At 36.6% G+C, this 18,857-nt stretch overlaps 2 protein-coding genes across 2 annotated transcripts; one reads left to right on the top strand and one right to left on the bottom strand.

Moving 5' to 3' along the window:
• Window positions 1–94: 94 nt before the first annotated feature.
• Window positions 95–6,853, bottom strand: klhl36 (kelch-like family member 36). The gene is made up of 5 exons (XM_073849973.1): window positions 6,743–6,853; window positions 6,395–6,477; window positions 3,186–4,259; window positions 2,117–2,274; window positions 95–864 (listed from the first exon to the last, which is right to left on the bottom strand). The coding sequence occupies exons 2-5, from the start codon at window positions 6,467–6,469 to the stop codon at window positions 282–284; spliced, it is 1,890 nt and encodes a 629-aa protein (XP_073706074.1). The 5' UTR covers window positions 6,470–6,477; window positions 6,743–6,853; the 3' UTR covers window positions 95–281.
• A 4,691-nt stretch (window positions 6,854–11,544) lies between these two features.
• cotl1 (coactosin-like F-actin binding protein 1) lies at window positions 11,545–18,579 on the top strand. Its single transcript, XM_073849972.1, has 4 exons — window positions 11,545–11,871; window positions 12,189–12,271; window positions 17,381–17,538; window positions 17,714–18,579. The coding sequence occupies exons 1-4, from the start codon at window positions 11,795–11,797 to the stop codon at window positions 17,822–17,824; spliced, it is 429 nt and encodes a 142-aa protein (XP_073706073.1). The 5' UTR covers window positions 11,545–11,794; the 3' UTR covers window positions 17,825–18,579.
• Window positions 18,580–18,857: the final 278 nt, after the last annotated feature.

Here is an 18,857-nt window from a genome sequence, read left to right as displayed (position 1 = left end):
TAAAAGTATAAAAAAACTTTTAAATGGTATTGTAATTCATAAAATCAAAACATAAACACAAACAGTCATGTAACTTCAAGTTTCATAGTCACTTCAGGATGTTTTAATTGTAACTCAGATGAAGCACTAAGCCATCTTTGAAAAAGTTTGTAACAAAAACTAGAATTTTTGTGCTTTTCAACTTCAATTCATAGTCTAACATCTCACAGTATCTCATGCTGAACTCTTTTTGACATCAGGCTTATAACAACCTACATTCAGAAGGTCAAGTGTTCCTCAGGTCACCTGTGTTGCTCTAGGCTGGAATTCAGTTTGTCCCTCTCTTTGTGTCCTGATGTATGACCCTCTTTACTATTAGTTTGCTGCGGTTTGACAAGGCACACACACGCTGACGCTCCAGCTATGTGTTTTGGTAGATTTGGACCCAAGACCCATTGCCCCTTATCTGGAACAAACACTTGAGTGCCCTGAGAAAAGTCCATGGCCTCCCAGGTGTACCCTCCCAATACATAGATCTTTCCATCCAAGACTGCCACCCCTGCCTCACTGTTAGGGTACCTGAGAGGGGCTATCTTGGTCCACTGATCAGTCTGCGGGTCAAAGGCTTCCACCCCCAACACGTCAAAACGCTCCATGCTGTCCTCATGGTCATCGCTGCCTCCGATAACATAGATCCTGTCATCCAGAGTCGCCATAGAGTGCCAGCCTCTGGCCAAGATCATGGCTTGTCGCTCTGTCCACATGTCTGCAGTTTTGGGGTCATAACTTAGCATGTCACGTCTGTACGGGCCGATCTGGTAATCATGGCCTCCTGAGATGTAAACGATGTCCTTGTGAATAGTGCCTGCATGACCGTATGTGAATCTATGAAAGATGATAAGAAAATGTTTTAGTGTTTCGTTTTGTTTTTTTGTAAAGTGTGTTTCTTTCAATATGTGTGACCCTGGACCACAAAATCAGTCATAAGGGTCAATTTTTTTTAAAACTGACTTTCCATTAATGTATGGTTTGTTAGGATAGGACAATATTTGGCTGAGATACAACTATTTGAAAATCTGGATTCTAATTATTGAGAAAATCGCCTTTAAAGTTGTCTAAATTAAGTTCTTAGCAATGCATATTATTAATCAAAAATTGAGTTTTGATATGTCTATGATAGAATATTTACATAAGATCTTCATGGAACATGATCTTTACTTAACATCCTAATGTTTTTTGGCATAAAAGAAAAATCGATCATTTTAACCCATACAATGTACTATTGGCTAATGCTACAAATAAAGCCGTGCTACTTATGACTGGTTTTGTACTCCAGGGTCATATATTTTAAAATGTCATTTATTTCTATAATTTTCAGTAGCCAATACATAGTTTTTATTAATCTGTATTATTTCTTTATTTTAATTTTTTTTATAAATTAATTTTATTTCATTAAATTAATAAGAAAAATGTTGCATTGGCAACTAGCTAAAATAGCAAGTTTTTTTATATTTAATTTTGTTATATTTAATTGTTTTTGTTTTTATTAATGTCTATTTAATTTAATTTTTAATTTTATGTTTTATGGTTTTAATTTGAATTTCAGTTACAGTTTTAGTTAACTATTATTTGTATAATTTTTTATAAATTTTGTTAATTTTAAATTATTTTTTATTATTACTTTTTATATATTTTTTAATTAATTTTAATTAAATTAAAATTAGACATTTTGCCTTGGCAACTAGCTGAAATAAAATGTTTTTTATATTTAACTTTATTGTATTTAATTTACATTTTATTCACATTTATTCATTTTTTTATGGTTTTAATTTCAGTTTTAGTTGTAGTTTTTCAGATGACTATTATAGCTGTATATAATCAACTAAACTATAAATATATAGTTTTCATTCATTTTTTTAACTTCTTATTATTTTAAAAGAAAAATCAAAAATTTTGACCCATACAATGTATTGTTGGCTATTGCTATAAATATACTTGTGCTACTTATGACTGGTTTTGTGGTCCAATATCACATATTTTACAATGTAATTAATTTGTATTATTTTCAGTAGCCATTACTCCAGTCTTCATTGTCACATGATCCTTTAGAAATCATTCTGATATGCAAATAATAAACCTGGGCAATCCTGCAACATAGGTCCAGTAGTCCTCAGCAGGATTGTACATTTCTACAGAAGACAAAGCACCGCTATCATTGCGTCCCCCAACAGCTATAAGACAGTCTCCCATGGTTCCCAGATAGAAATCCACACGCCGCTGGTTCATAGGGGCACCCTGCAGATCAACAGATCACATGGATTTACATTAAAACTATGGCACATTCTTTACTTCTCTCATGCTTGGAAATTAAATGAAAATTATAAATAAAAATTAAAAAACAAACTTCATTAGAAACTCAAATGTTTTCATCTATCTACTTATTTTTCAGTGTCAAAGTTCTGATTCATCACAGTGTGTTTATCATTAAAATAATACATTAAAATAATATGATACCAGTTTGCAATATAAAGCATCCCAAAGGATTGTTTTTGTACAGGTAAATGGACTTGATCTTGAGTTTGGATGCAGATAAAATTAAAAAATAAAATAAAAATAAAATATTTAGTCAGAAAGGCAAAAATGCGATCAGATGAAGCCATCTAGTCATATTTTGGAGCCCTGCTGTTAAAACTAAAATGTCACTCTTTTCCTTAATATCATATCATGCAGTGGCAACTAGCTGAAATTGCAAGTTTTTTATATTTAATTTTATTTAGTCTATTTAATTAAATTGTTTATTTTGTTTTATTTGAATTTCAATTACAGTTTTAGTTAACTACTTTATATTTAATTTAAAATTAGCTGAAATAGGTTTTTTATATTTAATTTTATTATTATTTATTTATTTTTTTATGTTTTAATTTTATTTATAGTTATAGCTTTAACTATATATATATGACTGTATATATTTTTTAATTCATTTTATTTAATTAAATTAAAATGAAACATTTTTCCTTGGCAACTAGCTGTAATAGAAAGTTTGTTTGTTTTTTATTGTATTTAATTTTATTTTATTAACCTCTATTTCATTTAACTAATCAAATTAATTAACATTTATTTAATTAAATTTTTTATGGTTTTCATTTTAGTTTTATTATCATTTTAATCAAATGACTTGCCAAACTGACAAGAGTAAAGTTTATTACCTTAACCCACAAGTTGCTTCGGGGATCATAACGATACAGTAAGTTGCTTGCAGAATCTCCCCCGTTGTCCCGTGAGGAGCTCCCACCTGCAGTAAAAATAAATCCCCCCAAAACAGCAACACAGTGGTGACTCCTCTGAGCCGGCAACTGAGTCTCGACAACCCAGTTTCCTGCATCTTCATCCAACCAGCACACCTCAGCACTCAACTCTTCTCCACGTTCAGACACCTCTCCTCCTACCAACAGCAGACGCTCCACACCTCCTCGAAGGCCTGTGCGTGTTGTCTGCAATACAGGTTGGGCGCTGACTCTCGTGTGGTAACCCACGGCCTCCTCCAGTAAAGCCTCACAGCCTGCATCCAGAGGCAGCAGGGAGCGTATGGCCGGCAAAATGCGTCCTATGAGGACATCAGGCGGAATGAGAGCAAAACGAATGTTGGAGAGGAGCTGCTGGCCAAAAGCGAGACGTTCAGGTCTTTGACTCAACCATTGCAAGGCGACCTGGAGAAGAGCTTGCTCGTTCTCATGCTGCACCTGCTCGTCTGCAATGTAAGCACAAAGCTTGGGCATCCGCACATCTTGAAGAAACTCAGATGTGATGGAAAGTGTGGTGAAATGTTCCAGAATGAACCTGTCTATGAAGGCGTCCAGCCGGTCTAGGCTGTAAAGGAAGGCAAGCTCCTGCAGGTACAAATAGCTGTCCTCACGTACCTCTTTCTCCAGATACTGGCAACAGAAATCCACAGCTCTCCACACCTGCAGCAAGTGAGCAGTTTCCAGCACGTAGTCGATGTTTCCACCATCGAGAGATAACTCGCCGCTGTACAGGAAGTCTACTACTGCTTTTACGCCAACGTACGAGGCTCCCACAAGCTCTACTTCTGCCTCATGCTCCTCGCGCATTCCCAAGGTGAACATCGCCTGGAAGTAGGGGCTGGATACTGCAAGCAATGCCCGATGTGCAGGGATCCGCTGGTCATCGGCCACCAGAACGACGTCACACAGCTGGCCATGCTGTCTTTGCTCATTTAAACCTTGGAGGAGGTAGTTAGCCTGGTCTGCCCATCGATACACCTGTTGTACACCAGAGTTAGTTCATGTTAGTGCATGTTTCAATACACTTGATACAGACTTTTTAAAGGAACACTCCACTTTTTTTGGAAATAGGCTCATTCTCCAACTCCCCCCAAGTTAATAAGTTGAGTTTTACCTCTCTGAAATCCATTCAGCCGGCAGCAAACTTCCTTGACTATTATGCCAAAATGGGAGTGTAGTTCCTAATCTTATCGGCCTAGAAAATCGCAGCTTTGCATTTTCCGCGGGTAATAGTACACAATATAACTACAGAAGAGTCAAGTTTTAAATAGGACAAATATCAAAACTCATTGGTCGATTTTTGAACGCGATGCTATTGGTCTAATAGGATTCAATGATCTATGCTAAAGGTGATATCGCCAGAACAGGAAAACGGCTGAATGGATTTCAGAGAGGTAAAACTTATTAACTTGGAGAATGAGCCTATTTCCAAAAAAGTGGAGTGTTCCTTTAAACTTAAATATTATATAAAGATGAATATAAAAAATTACTAAGTCTACCTTTAAATTAATGTAAAAATCAGTGTTTTTATTATATATACAGTACCAGTCAAAAGTTTTTGAACAGTAAGATTTGTAATGTTTTTAAAGAAGTCTCTTCTGCTCACCAAGCCTGCATTTATTTGATCCAAAGTACAGCAAAAACTGTAAAAAATGTTGAAATATTTTTACTATATAAAATATCTATTTGAATATATTTTTAAATGTTATTTATTCCTGTGATTTTAAAGCTGGATTTTAGCATTATTACTCCAGTCACATGATCCTTCAGAAATCATTCTAATATTTTCATTTGCTGCTCAATAGTAATAATATAATATATTTAAAAAATATTTAAAACTGTTGAGTATTTTTTTTTTTGTTGTTCCAGGTTTCTTTGATGAATAGAAAGATTGAAAGAACTATCTGAAATAAAAAGCTTTTGTAACTTTATAAACTATAATATCCAAAAGCTTTCTTTTTGGGGGGAAAGAAATTATAGAAATTAATACTTTTATTTAGCAAGGATGCTTTAAATTGATCAACAGTGATAATGAACACATTTTTAATATTACAAAAGATGTCTATTTCATACACCCAGTTCTTCTGAACTTTCTATTCATCAAAGAAACTTAAAAAAAATCTATTTAGCTGTTTTTAACATAATAATAATACATGTCTTTTGAGCAGCAAATCAGAATATTAGAATGATTTCTGCAGCATCATGTGACTGGATTCTGAAAATTCAGCTTTGAAATCACAGGAATAAAATACATTTTAAAATAAGTCACACTTTATATTAGGTGGCCTTAACTATTATGTAGTTACAATAAAAAATAAGTATAATGTATTTAATGCGGTCATATTGCATTGCAAAACACTTTTGCTTCTATTAAGGTGGGATATGGGTAAGGTTAGGGACAGGTTTGGTGGTATGGGTAGGTTTCAGGGTGGGTTAGGGTGTAGGGGTTGGGTCAACAGTGGTAATTACGGAAATTAATTACAAATATAATTACATATAGGTTTTTAAAAATATATAATACAATGTAAAAACATGTATGTACACAATAAGTACACTGTACCAAATGATTAATTTAAGTAAGTAAGTAAGTACATAGTAGTTAATGCCACCTAATGTAAAGTGGGACCTTAAAATATATTCAAATTAAAACAGCTATTTTAAATAGTAAAAATATTTAACATTTTTACTGTTTTAACTGTACTTTAGATCAAATAAATGCAGGTTTGGTGAGCAGAAGAGATTTCTTAAAAAAAACATTACAAATCTTACAGTTACAAACTTTTGACTGGTAGCGTGTAATGAATTAAAATATTATTTATAAATAATATGGTTTTGCATTATTGTTATTTTAGTATTATTTATATATTATTTATTAAAATTTAAATAGGCTTTTATTTTCATATTTTACGTTTTAGTCATTTTTCATGTGCTTCAGTATTTTTTATTAGTTTTGGGTGTTTTCATGTTTCTGTTTAGCTATAATTTATTTTTATTTTAGTTTCTTTATATTTCAAGATTTTTTTTAAAAAGTGTATTTTATCTAATAACTATTTTTAATAATCACTTACCCAAAATTGTTAACTATTTTACTTAACATCAACACCATGTCATACCTTTGAAGATTCACTTATTCTTTGAGGACGTGAAAGACGATATTGCTTCCCACTATCCATTGTGTCATCTGCCATAAGACCATCTGCAAAATCATAATCATAATGAATTATCGTAAGTAATTAAAAGTAACCATATATAATACACAATTGCATTACGTTTAACACAGAAACAGACAGAGCAGAAAGTCAGAAGCTGAGTACAAAGGGAAAGGAGCATGTAGACAATCATTCGTGACTACGTTTCATTGATATACAATATAACCGGATAGCGTTATATTTTTTCGATACAGCCGTGACAACAACCGCATATTAAAATGCAGAATTATTATTATTATTATTATTTTTTACCATTTTTCCATTATTTGTCCGTATTAATTACTAGTTAAATGTCCGTAAGTGACTATTAACAAGTTATTTTGACCGTGGCACAGTGAAGCTGAGTTCTCACTTCCGTGTTGGGATTCATTTCAAAATAAAAGTCAATTTTGTCCTCAAGTTCGCTCAAATTTAGAGTGTAGCATTGTAGTAGTAGCAATAGAAGTGATAATAATAATAAAAATGATAATGTACGAGAAAGAGGCTATCTTTGTGATTACGTTGGCTTGACAAAGCCAATATAACGTTACAGATCTACTATTAAAGCTGGTTGCGTTTCTTTTTCTGAGACTATACATATTTCCTTAAAGCTTTTCCTTAAAGTCATAACCACCAAACTTGTCACAAACCTTTTGGCTGTTCTGAGGTGTTTATATCTTTTACGACTGATCCTTCAAATTTCCAACTGTCAAAAACTCAAATGTAAACAAACAGAAGCCTTTTTAACCCATTTAAGTTAAATCTATCTACACTACCAGTCAAACGTTTTTGAACAGTAAGATTTTTAATGTTTTTTTTTTCAAAGTCTCTTCTGCTCACCAAGCCTGCATTTATTTGATTCAAAGTACAGCAAACACAGTACAATTTTGAAATATGATTACTTTTTAAAATAACTGTTTACCCTTTTAATGTATTTTAAAATGTAATTTATTCCTGTAATTACAAAGCTGAATTTTTAGCAATCACATGATCTTTCAGAAATCATTGTAATGTTCTGATTTGCTGCTTAAAAACATTTATTATTATTAATTGTTGGAAACAGCTGAGCAGAATTTTTTCAGGTTTCTTTGCTGAATAGTAAGTTCAGACGAACAGCATTTACAGTGGTGTGAAAAAGTGTTGGCTCCTTCCTGATTTTTTTTACTTTTTTGCATGTTCGTCACACTTTAATGTTTCAGATCATCTAACAAATTTAAATATTAATCGAAGATAACACAAGTAAACACAACATGCAGTTTTTGAATGAAGTTTTTTATTATGAAGGGAAAGCAAAATCCAAACCCACATGGTCCTGTGTGAAAAAGTGTTTACCCCTAAACTTAATAACTGGTTGGGCCACCCTTAGCAGCAACAACTGCAATCAATTACAGTGCTGTGCAGGAATTTTGGCCCACTCATCTTGGCAAAATTGTTGTAATTCAGCCACAATGGAGGGTTTTCGAGCATGAACCACCTTTTTATGCCACAGCATCTCAATAGGATTCTGACTTGGCCACTCCAAAGTCTTAATTTTGTTTCACTTCAGCCATTCAGAGGTGGATTTACTGATGTGTTTTGGATCATTGTCCTGCAGCATAACCCTGTTTGCTTCAGCTTGAGGTCACAAACAGATGGCTGGACATTGTCCTTCAAGATTTTTTGGTAGACAGCAGAATTCACGGTTCCATTTATCACAGCAAGTCTTCCAGGTCCAGAAGCAGCAAAACAGCTCCAGACCATCACAATACCACCACACCATATATACTGCTGGTATGATGTTTTTTTCTGAAATGCTGTGTTACTTTTACGCCAGACGTAATGGGACACACACCTTCCAAAAAGTTTGATTTTTGTCTCGTCAGTCCACAGAGTATTTTCCCAAAAGTCTTGGGGATCATCAAGATGTTTTCAAAATCTGGCAAAACTGAGACAAGCCTTTATGTTCTTTTTGCTCAACAGCGGTTTTCGTCTTGGAACTCTGCCATGCAGGCCATTTTTGCCCAGTCTCTTTCTCGTGGTGGAGTCATGAACACTGACCTTAACTGAGGCAAGAGAGGCCTGCAGTAGGGGAGAGCGGGGTAAGTTGTCACACTTTTCACACTGTCTAACTTTTACTGAGTACCATACATCACAATGTAATAAATGTCTTACCAAATGAAAGAAGGAAGTCTCAGGCACATATGATGTATTCATCACATTTTCATATCTTATCTCATTACGGAGTTGTAGACTGTTGAATGGAGAATGTGCACTTGTGACAATTTGCCCCATCGGCAGGTAAGTTGTCACACTAGATTATCTAAAAATAAAAACACAACTACTTAATTGTGATTGATTTTAATTGGTAAAAATCTAATCAAAACTGGGAATATGAACAATTTTGCCTAGAGAGTTTGGCAAAAAACAATTATTTCAGTCCAATACACAATTCAATAAAAACATTAAGTGCCAAGACAACTTTACTTTGAACTTTAAACTCAAATGTTCTCTGGCTTGTACACAAATCCATGATAACTGAATGGAATGCTGCAAATAACTGGCTTAACATAATACGTTTAACCTCTGAACAAAACAGAGGCCCTGTATCTGATTAATCAGACTCATCTTCAGAGTCACAATTCTGGTGCAAGCATCATGGGCCCATTTGTTGCATTTTACACATTTTACCCAGGTCTCTTTTGGACACTGTTTGAAAATGGCTCCACACAGACAAAGCAGAAGCACTTTTCATCATCTGATGATGACTTTTGTATGATTTTTCTTCATTTACCAGCCTTGTTCTTCGTAGCCCCCCCCCCCCCCCCTCCCCCTTGCTTCCCTTTCTTTTGAAATAGCTTTTTGCTTCATTCAGCCTTATTCTTTTCTATTTCTAGTTGCTGCTTCACGAGCGTGTCAGTAGGAATTGCTCATTTGTGTCGTTTTCTTCCTTTCAACATGTGACGACTTGCCCCAAAATCAATAAGACAACTTGCCCCAAACTGACATGTATGCTAATGTTGGCTAAATGTCAGGGTTAGCTCAACATAGCACGTCAGCTAAAGTATCAAAAGACACGTTACTGTCTCCTCTATTTTGTGCAAAATAATAATTTTTAACATCTATACCTAACAAAGTTGTACTGGAGAAAATTTAAAGTGATTTGTTTTTACTTTTTAGGTCAAAAAATATAAAAATTGTGCTCACCTCAGATTAGAGCAGTCTTGACCACATGTGAACAGGAGGTTGACTATAGAATTAGAATTCACACAAAGTGGCCATTTCATTTTTGAGATAAAGCCTCTAGTATTGGAGTTATGGACAGTGTGACAACTTACCCGTGTGACTACTTACCCCGCTCTCCCCTACTTTAGATGTTGTTGTGGGGTCATTTTCACACAGGGCCATGTGGGTTTGGATTTTGTTTTCCCTTCATAAAAAAACCTTCATTTAAAAACTGCATGTTGTGTTTACTTTTGTTATTTTTGAGTAATATTTAAATTTGTTTGAAGATCTGAAACATTAAAGTGTGACAAACATGCAAAAAAATAAAAAATAAAAAACCAACACTTTTTCACACCACTGTATCTGGCATAGAAAGCTTTGTCATTAATGTCTTTATCATCACTTTTGACCAATTTATTTCTATGCCCCCCCCCCCCCTCCAATTATTGTATAGTACTCAACTGTTTTCAATATTAATGATAATAATAATAAACAGCCTTCCTTGAACAGCAAATCAGCATATTAGAATGACAGATATTTCACAATATTACTGATTTTGCTGTATTTTGGATCAAATAAATGCAGGCTTGGTGAGTAGAAGAGAATTTTTCAAAGAACATTAAACAACAACAAAAAAATCCTAAAACTGCTGCCTCCGCCTTTGTGCAAGGAGGAATAGGATGAGCACTGCCAGAGCATGCCAGAGTGCATGTGTCTGCTCAAACGGTCAGAAACAGACTCCATGAGGGTGGTATGAGGGCCTGACATCCACAGGTGGGGGTTATGCTTACAGCCCAACACCGTGCAGGACCAAGATTGGCAAATTCGCCACTGGCACCCTGTGCTCTTCACAGATGAAAGCAGGTTCACACTGAGCACGTGACAGAGTCTGAAGATGCCGTGGAGAACGTTCTGCTGCCTGCAAAATCCTCCAGCATGACCGGTTTGGCAGTGGGTCAGTAATGGTGAGGGGTGGCATTTCTTGGAGGGCCGCACAGCCCTTCATGTGCTGGCCAGAGGTAGCCTGACTGCCATTAGGTACCGAGATGAGATCCTCAGACCCCTTGTGAGACCATATGCCGGTGCGGTTGGCCCTGGGTTCATCCTAATGCAAGACAATGCTAGACCTCATGTGGCTGGAGTGTGTCAGCAGTTCCTGCAAGATGAAGGCATTGATGCTATGGACTGGCCCGCCTGTTCCCCAGACCTGAATCCAATTGAGCACATCTGGGACATCATGTCTTGGTCCATCCACCAACGCCACGTTGCACCACAGACTGTCCAGGATTTGGCGGATGCTTTAGTCCAGGTCTGGGAGGAGATCCCTCAGGAGACCATCTGCCACCTCATCAGGAGCATACCCAGGCGTTGTAGGGAGGTCAAACAGGCACGTAGAGGCCACATACACTACTGAGCCTCATTTTGACTTGTTTTAAGGACATTACATCAAAGTTGGATCAGCCTGTAGTGTGTTTTTTCACTTCAATTTTGAGTGTGACTCCATGGGTTAATGAATTTGATTTTCATTGATAATTTTTGTGTGATTTTGTTGTCAGTACATTCAACTATGTAAAGAACAAAGTATTTAATAAGAATATTTTATTCATTCAGATCTAGGATTTGTTATTTTAATGTTCCCTTTATTTTTTGAGCAATGTATATATATGAAATTTGCTCTTTCTTGGTACGTTTCGCTTATAATAGGCTTGATTTCTCGTTTGTAATCCAAATATTACACAAAAGAAAAGAGCAACCCATTGTTCTCAACCCAGGTCCACAAGATGGCAGAGTAACTCTGACCAACTGTTAGATCACGAAACAAAACTGGGTGGATTTAATGTAGCTCAATACCCAGGTTGGCCATTAGGAGGACGAGAAGCCGGCGTGAGCTCCCTGATTCACTGGAACAGCAACCTGACAGACAAATATCACTAACGCCCATTAAAAGGCAATAGGAAATGAATCGAGTCGTGAAATTAGTTGCCTCTCCATCCCACTAAGAGAAGAGACCTCCCCGCCACACCAGCAACCCCGCTGCCGCACTTTGGGATTTATCCGCATTTTCTCTCACTCCCTCGGCTTTGTCCAGCGTTTAGATACATTATCTCCCTTTGCATCGTCGAAATGGCAACGCGAATTGACAAAGAGGCTTGCAGAGAAGCATACAATCTGGTGCGAGACGACAGCTCAGATATATGCTGGTGAGTGAAGCCTTGATTTGCCGCACATCCACAGATGCTGTTTGGCGCGTACTGGCTGAACTCAGTGCGTTGTTTCAACAATTAGAACCTTTAAATCTTTAGAATGTTAAAAATATAAAGCCTAAACGCTTTTTTAATTGATTGAGTGATAGTATGTGGTGCAACATGTAGGGATGGGTCTTGTAACACAAGGGGAAGAGCGTCAAAATCTAGTTTGCAGCCTACCTAGGCTGCAAAATGAATAGGTAGGCTGCTCTAGATTTTGAGACACAGCTAGCATTTGACACAAGTTAAAATTTTAATTTTGCTGTTTAAAGGGCATCTTTTAAGTATGATGGATCTACCATTGTACCAGCTGGTCATGGGTCTGACTACGAAGAATTCAAGAGTCAGTGTACAGGTGAGTCCATTTCTTGTCCATTTACGTTTTGATTATTGTTGGGAGAACATTGCATAGCAATTAATTCAGAAATAAAAAAAAAATGTGAAAAGAAAAGCTCACTCAAAAATGAAAGAGGCATCATATAGTACCACAAACTCAAGCCTTTAAGACTAATACCCTCATTAAAAGTAAATAATGACTGAGGTAGGTTCTGATTGTGAATAAATGATAACAGAAGTTTCATTTTTGGGTGATCTGGCCCTTTAAGTTCCACATCACATCACTAGGAAGTCATTCATTTTCCAAGGTAGACAATACCAAATATGGTTTCATACTTGTCCTAGATGACATGACACAAGGGCGAGCAACTGGTGGGAAGTTTGATGAGAGCAAATAGAGATTTGAGCAAATATAAACACATTTGTGTTTGAAATCAACCAGAAATCATTCAATGTAACTTTTGAGATCGGTTGAGTTGAGGTAAATCAGTATGTTATACTGAGCGCAGAATTTGATAACTGTAAATAACTGTCTAGCTCCACTGAGGGAATAAAATGATGTCATTTTTCGCCTCTAATTCTAATTGAACAGAGATTTGGGCGTGGTGCACAGTTCATTCTCTGTGAGTAGATTGTGCAGCAACTAGCAGATGTAAACTTGTAGATGTGTTGCAATACCTTGGCTTCCGGCACTGCTCTTTGACAGATGACCAAGGATGTCTTCCTATGTGGAGCGTATAAGCACTGTAATTGATAAAGAATTCTTTAGTCTACTTTTTTTGCAAACAGAAAAGATTTGTGCCATAGCATTCATTTATTATTTTGGAAGTTCCTTGAGACTAATCTTTTCTAACAAAATGGAAATATAAGAAGATATCATAAAGTGTCAGTCAGTACAGTAGCATTATGAATTACTTAAATGTTTTATATGATAGAGATGTGATAGAGTGATCTGCTCCTTACTTTTTACTTTCGTGCACAGAACTCAAAATGGGTTTCTGGGTCAGAGTGACTCAAAATTATAGAGCAAGACACGTTTTGTTCCAGATAAAGTTTGCAAAATCTAAAGCTTGTGTTTTAGGTGATATAATGTTTGAAATATTTCGTTGTGCTGCATCATTACAGCCTGGCAACCTGGAAGTACAGTACACATGTAGTCAGCACAAAAACGCTGACTTTCTGGAAGCGGGTTCTTCAGAAAATGCCGCTCACTCGCACGCAAGAGGAAGTAGAAGTGTGTGGAAGCATTGCCACATCGCACAAATGTCAATGTTTCACTGTGTTTTCACACTATCGCAAAAAAAATACTTTTTACTAGAGTCCATGATTTCCCACTGTTCAATTGGCATGTTGACGCATGACAGACGCCGCTCACTTCCTAAATGTGGTTTGTTCAAGGTTTCAGTTCTGTTGAAATACAGCAGAGGTCTCTATAATGTGACTTGAATTCATCATCCACTTTGCTCTTGAAACTTGAACAGCCAATGTGCCAAATACAACTGACAGTATTACCCATGGTTCCCTGACTTAGCTTCTTAAACCTTAAGCCCAGTTAATCAACAACAGAAAACCAGATATCATCAAGTAGAGCCAAGGGAATTCACCTGAGGGTTTGTGTTCCAGTAAAGTCCTAGTAAGATTGTATTGAAACACTAAATTATACACGATAAAAGTCGGAACAAGAGCTTAATGGCCTTTGGTTCCTAGCAGCCATTTACGTGTGTGTGTGTGTGTGTGTGTGTGTGTGTGTGTGTGTGTGTGTGTGTGTGTGTGTGTGTGTATGTTTATTATTATTAGGGATATAATGGATGTTTCTAAACTGTCTTCACAGATCCATAAAGATCAAAGTGCAAAGGTGTGCACCACTGATTGACATGGTTTAACAAAAGCTTTCTTCCGCATAATATACTCTCTGATAGTCAGTGTCTAAACAGAGGCATGCCACAGTTAAGTGTAATTGATGTTATCTTTGACTCTAGTCCCAGTGCCACTGCAATGCAGTTGTAGCACATTTGGGAGGAAGTGGCCAGCTGTTAAGCTGAGAGCGACAGGGAGCGTTACAGATAAACTATTACACCGTAAATCACCCTTATCAATGGAGTCTGTAAACTAGATCGCCTCCTGTCCTCACCCACTTTCTCTATTCCTTGTTGTTTATGCCGTATGATGTCATAGAGCTTAAATTTCTCAGCCTTGTCCGTCGCTCGCACGTGATGCTCTCAGATTGCATTTCATATCATGACGTCTTTCTCTGGAAAGGAAAACAATGCAATAGTGTAGATTCAAAACACTCGCTACAATGGAGACAGTGTTCAGTCGAATCCAAATGCGTCCTTGTTATTAAACAAACAAAGTTCGGCTAAACTGGATGTTCAAGGTGAAATCAAACCTCATTGTATTTACTTTAAATTCACTGATGTGTGTTATTCCAAATAAAAAAATGCCTTTTATCAAAAAGTATTCGTTTGCTCCGCCCCTTCAGCTGACATCATAAATCCTGCTTGCTATTTAACTCCTCCCCCCAAGGCACAATGGCTCCGCCTCTCAGTTTGCTTTTAAATGTCCTGTTTTACTAGAAAAGGTCAGATTATGAAAGTGAAACGAATTACAAACCACAGGCATACAGAGAATTGTTTTTAGACAGATGACAACTTGCTCTTTGTGTTATGTTACTGCTTTTTTGTAATGTAATTTGTTGGGATTTTATTGAGGCGAATAAGTCGAATTATCTGTATAGTTATTATTCAATGTCAAGAAATCCAATAAATAAGTAACTCAAAATCTTGACTTCTAAAGCCATTTTTATAATGTATCTTTAATGATTTTCCTGTCTGCCAGAGTAACGTCTGATTTATCTTCGGTTTAGTTGGGGTCTTGTCTCAGCAAATGTTTTGCATAATTAATTAACCTGAAACGATGGTTCATCAAAAAATGAAAATTCTGTCATAAATTATTCACTTTCATGTCGTTCCAAACTCGTAAGACCTTCGTTCATCTTTGGAACACAAATTAAGATATTTTTGATTAAATCCAAGTGCTTTCTGATCCTGTATAGAGAGCAAAATAACTGACATGTTCAAGGCCCAGGAAGGTAGTAAGGACATCAGTAAAGTAGTCCAATGGTTCAACCATAATTTTATGAAGGTACGACAATACTTTTTGTAAATAATGACTTTATTAGTCTTTTTCACATACTCTTGGGAACGTGCGTCGAAGACTGACATGAAAGTGAAGAAATTGTTGAATAAAGTTGTTGTTTTTGTTTTCTTTGCGCCTGCATTGACAGCAACGCAACTGACATTTTCAAGAACCAGAAAGTTAGTAGGGACTAGGGCTGCCCCCTATAGTCAACTGACCATTAGTCAACCAGAAGAGGCTTGGTAGACCAAAATTTTATTAGTCGCAGAAAAAAAAACAAAAAAAAAACATTTTCACAAAGTCACCCAGTCCATGATGCACAGATGTTAACGGTTAGTCTATGTCATTTGGGCAGGACATTCAAACACTCGCCTATCATTCGTCGACCTCAAATATGGCTTATCATTTGAAATATGTAAGTAGTAGCAGCTTCACTCTGCCCACTCTATCTAATGCTAAAATAGAAAAATGTGCGCTATTGAGTGTGGAAGCTAAATAGTAGCATGCTCACTGCATGACAGATGGAGGCGCCAGTGCGGTCACTTGCTCTTAAAATACTCCGTCATTTTTGGTCATACAGATCAGAGCAATACATCTTTCTTTGTGTGCACTCACAGTAACAACAATAGATTGCGATATTGTAAAATAATAAAAGCAAATGTGCTTTCTGCCGTCTCGGTCTCTGTGAACTTGAACGCATCAAGAAAAAAAAAAAACTGAAACTCTGTGTATACTTGCCTAGACATTAAAATATATTCATAGAGAGCAAAATGTCCACTTTCAAATGAACCAATTCAAATGGAAAACGAATATTCTCAGATTATGTAATCTGTATAAAACATGCAAACAGGTGCATCACTACTGCAGAGATGACAAGTCAGTGTCGCTGACTTCATCTCCTAAGTTGAAAACAAAGACTAGTTTATCAATAAATTATTAAAATGTTAATTACCCTCTTGAACGTGTGTCGAAGACATTGTTAAATAAAGACGTTATTTTTGTTTTCTTTGCACACAAAAAGTATTCTTGTCACTTAGAACGAAATCAAGGTAATTAATGACAGAATTTTCATATTAGTATGAACTATCCCTAACATTTTAATCAATTGAAGGAGAAGTTCACTTCCAGAACAAAAATGTACAGATAGTTTACTCACCCCTTTCTCATCCAAGACGTTCATGTCTTTCTTTCTTCAGTCGTAAAGAAATTTAGTTTTTTGAGGAAAACATTTCAGGATTTCTCTCCATATAGTGGACTTCTATGGTGCCCGCAAAGTTTGAACTTCCAAAATGCAGTTCAAAAGGCTCTAAACGATCCCAGCCGAGGAAGAAGGGTCTCATCTAGCAAAACGATAATTTATTTTCTAAAAAGAATTTGTGATTTGTCAATTTATATACTTTTCAACCTCAAATGCTCATCTTGTCTAGCTCTGCTTGTCAGAGCTATGTTGAGAAAACTCCAATCTTTTTTTTTCTTCTCCAACTTCAGAATTGCCCTACATCGCTGTTTTACCTTTTTATGTAAAGGATGTTTGATCATCTTTGCATGTTCACTCTGTAAACACTGGGACTGTTCTGGGTCTTCTGCAGCGATGTAGTTTTTCGGCCTACCCTAACTGTCTTGAACCAGAATACACGCAGAGTTAGACAAGATGAGCACTTAAGGTTAAAAAGTATATAAATAGTCAATTCTTTTAGAAAATAACTGATTGTTTCACTAGATAAGACCCTTCTTCCTCATTAGGGGTCATTTAGAGCCCTTTGAAGCTGCATTTAAACTGTTTTGGAAGTTCAAACTCATGGGCACCATAGAAATCCACTATATGGAGAGAAATCCTGAAGTGTTTTCCTCAAAAAACATAATTTCTTTACGACTGAAGAAAGAAAGACATGGGGCTGAGTAACTTCTCCTTTAACAGTCCTAAAATAAACAAGCAGCTGTCAAGAAAATGCCACACTTTGTTAAAGCTTTCTTTCTCTTTGACTCTCAGATGACAACCGTCTCTTCGGTTTTGTAAGGATCACGACAGGCGATGCGATGAGCAAGCGTGCCAAGTTCACCCTCATCACCTGGATTGGCGAAAACGTCAGCGGACTGCAAAGAGCCAAGATTAGCACTGACAAGACACTGGTAAAAGATATCGTGCAGGTGGGTTTTCTTTCTTTAATTCCACATGCAAACTCTCCGACTCGGACGTACAAATTTCGACACACCCAGACAAGCAGATTTCGAGTTCTTTTTCACTGTAAACAAATCGGGGCGTTCATGCAAACGCGCCCGTCCCTTCATCACTCATAGTGTTTCCCTCCTTTTTTCCATGCAGAACTTTGCCAAGGAGTTTATGATCAGCGATCCCAGAGAGCTGGAGGAGGATTATCTCCGCACCGAGCTGAAAAAGGCCGGCGGGGCCAACTACGACGCCCAGGCCGAATAGAACTTGGGGGCGGGTTTCCAACGTCATCTCATACACACGCACAGGCACACACAAACATACACATACACACAGACAAACAAACATAAATATACATACCTCACCCCTTTTGCCAGTCTGGCCATGGTTGATTTATCTATCTACTGTACTGTGCATCATCTCAAAGTCATCTCTACTAGTGCTATGAGGTTATCTTGTTCTTCAGGGGCGTTTTTGTAACTGTAGTTTCTGACGATGCTCCATTTGGCTCAGAGTTGTCATCACTGTGATACGCTTTCATAATCAATGGAGAGCATACGAGTCCAGCATTGTTTTCCCAGGGGTTTATTATGAATCTACATCTCCCCGCTGAATACAGACCACTGTGTTTACTGTCTCAATCTCCCATGGAGAGAAAGACATCATGGAATGTGTGCATTTGTGTATGTGTGTGTTTGCAGACACTGCACTGTGACTGGCTAACTTGCATGCAGGGGGTGGAGTCTTAAAGGATCTCGTAGCTCTGATTGGCTGTTTCGCACTCTCCACCCAACCAAGGAGCAGTCATTTCTCTAGTGTAGCCTTCGTTTTGGTTTAAATTAAAATACCCAAGAATGTAATTTTTCTTTTTTTTTAAAATTAAAACGTAGGTTTTATTTGCTTTAAAAATATAGCCTGTGGATCTTCCTTTACAATAAAATTGCCTCCGGAGCCAAGACAAGAAATAAGATGGTCACAAAAGCAATCATGTCAGAATAAAATTGTTGTTTTTTCAAGAAGTTTTGTCCTTGCTTTGTTTGTGATTACTCTTTGATATTGAAGCACATTAACTTTTTTCATCGCAGTTTTTATCTAATTTCGGACTTTGTTTCTGGAAATTCTGACTTTTTTTTTCTAAATTGCAATTACCTTTCTTACTTAGTGGCAGAAAAAAATTAACTGCAAGATGTAGAATTAGAGATTTCTGTAGAGATTTCTGAGAAAAAAAAAAACTAAAAATCACAAGACATAAACCCACAATTCTGAGTTTAAATCTTGCAATTATGACTATTCTCTG

Source organism: Garra rufa, chromosome 11, assembly GCF_049309525.1.
Source record: "Garra rufa chromosome 11, GarRuf1.0, whole genome shotgun sequence".
Classification (NCBI taxonomy): domain Eukaryota; kingdom Metazoa; phylum Chordata; class Actinopteri; order Cypriniformes; family Cyprinidae; genus Garra; species Garra rufa.
This window is presented reverse-complemented; position numbering and strand designations above follow the sequence as displayed.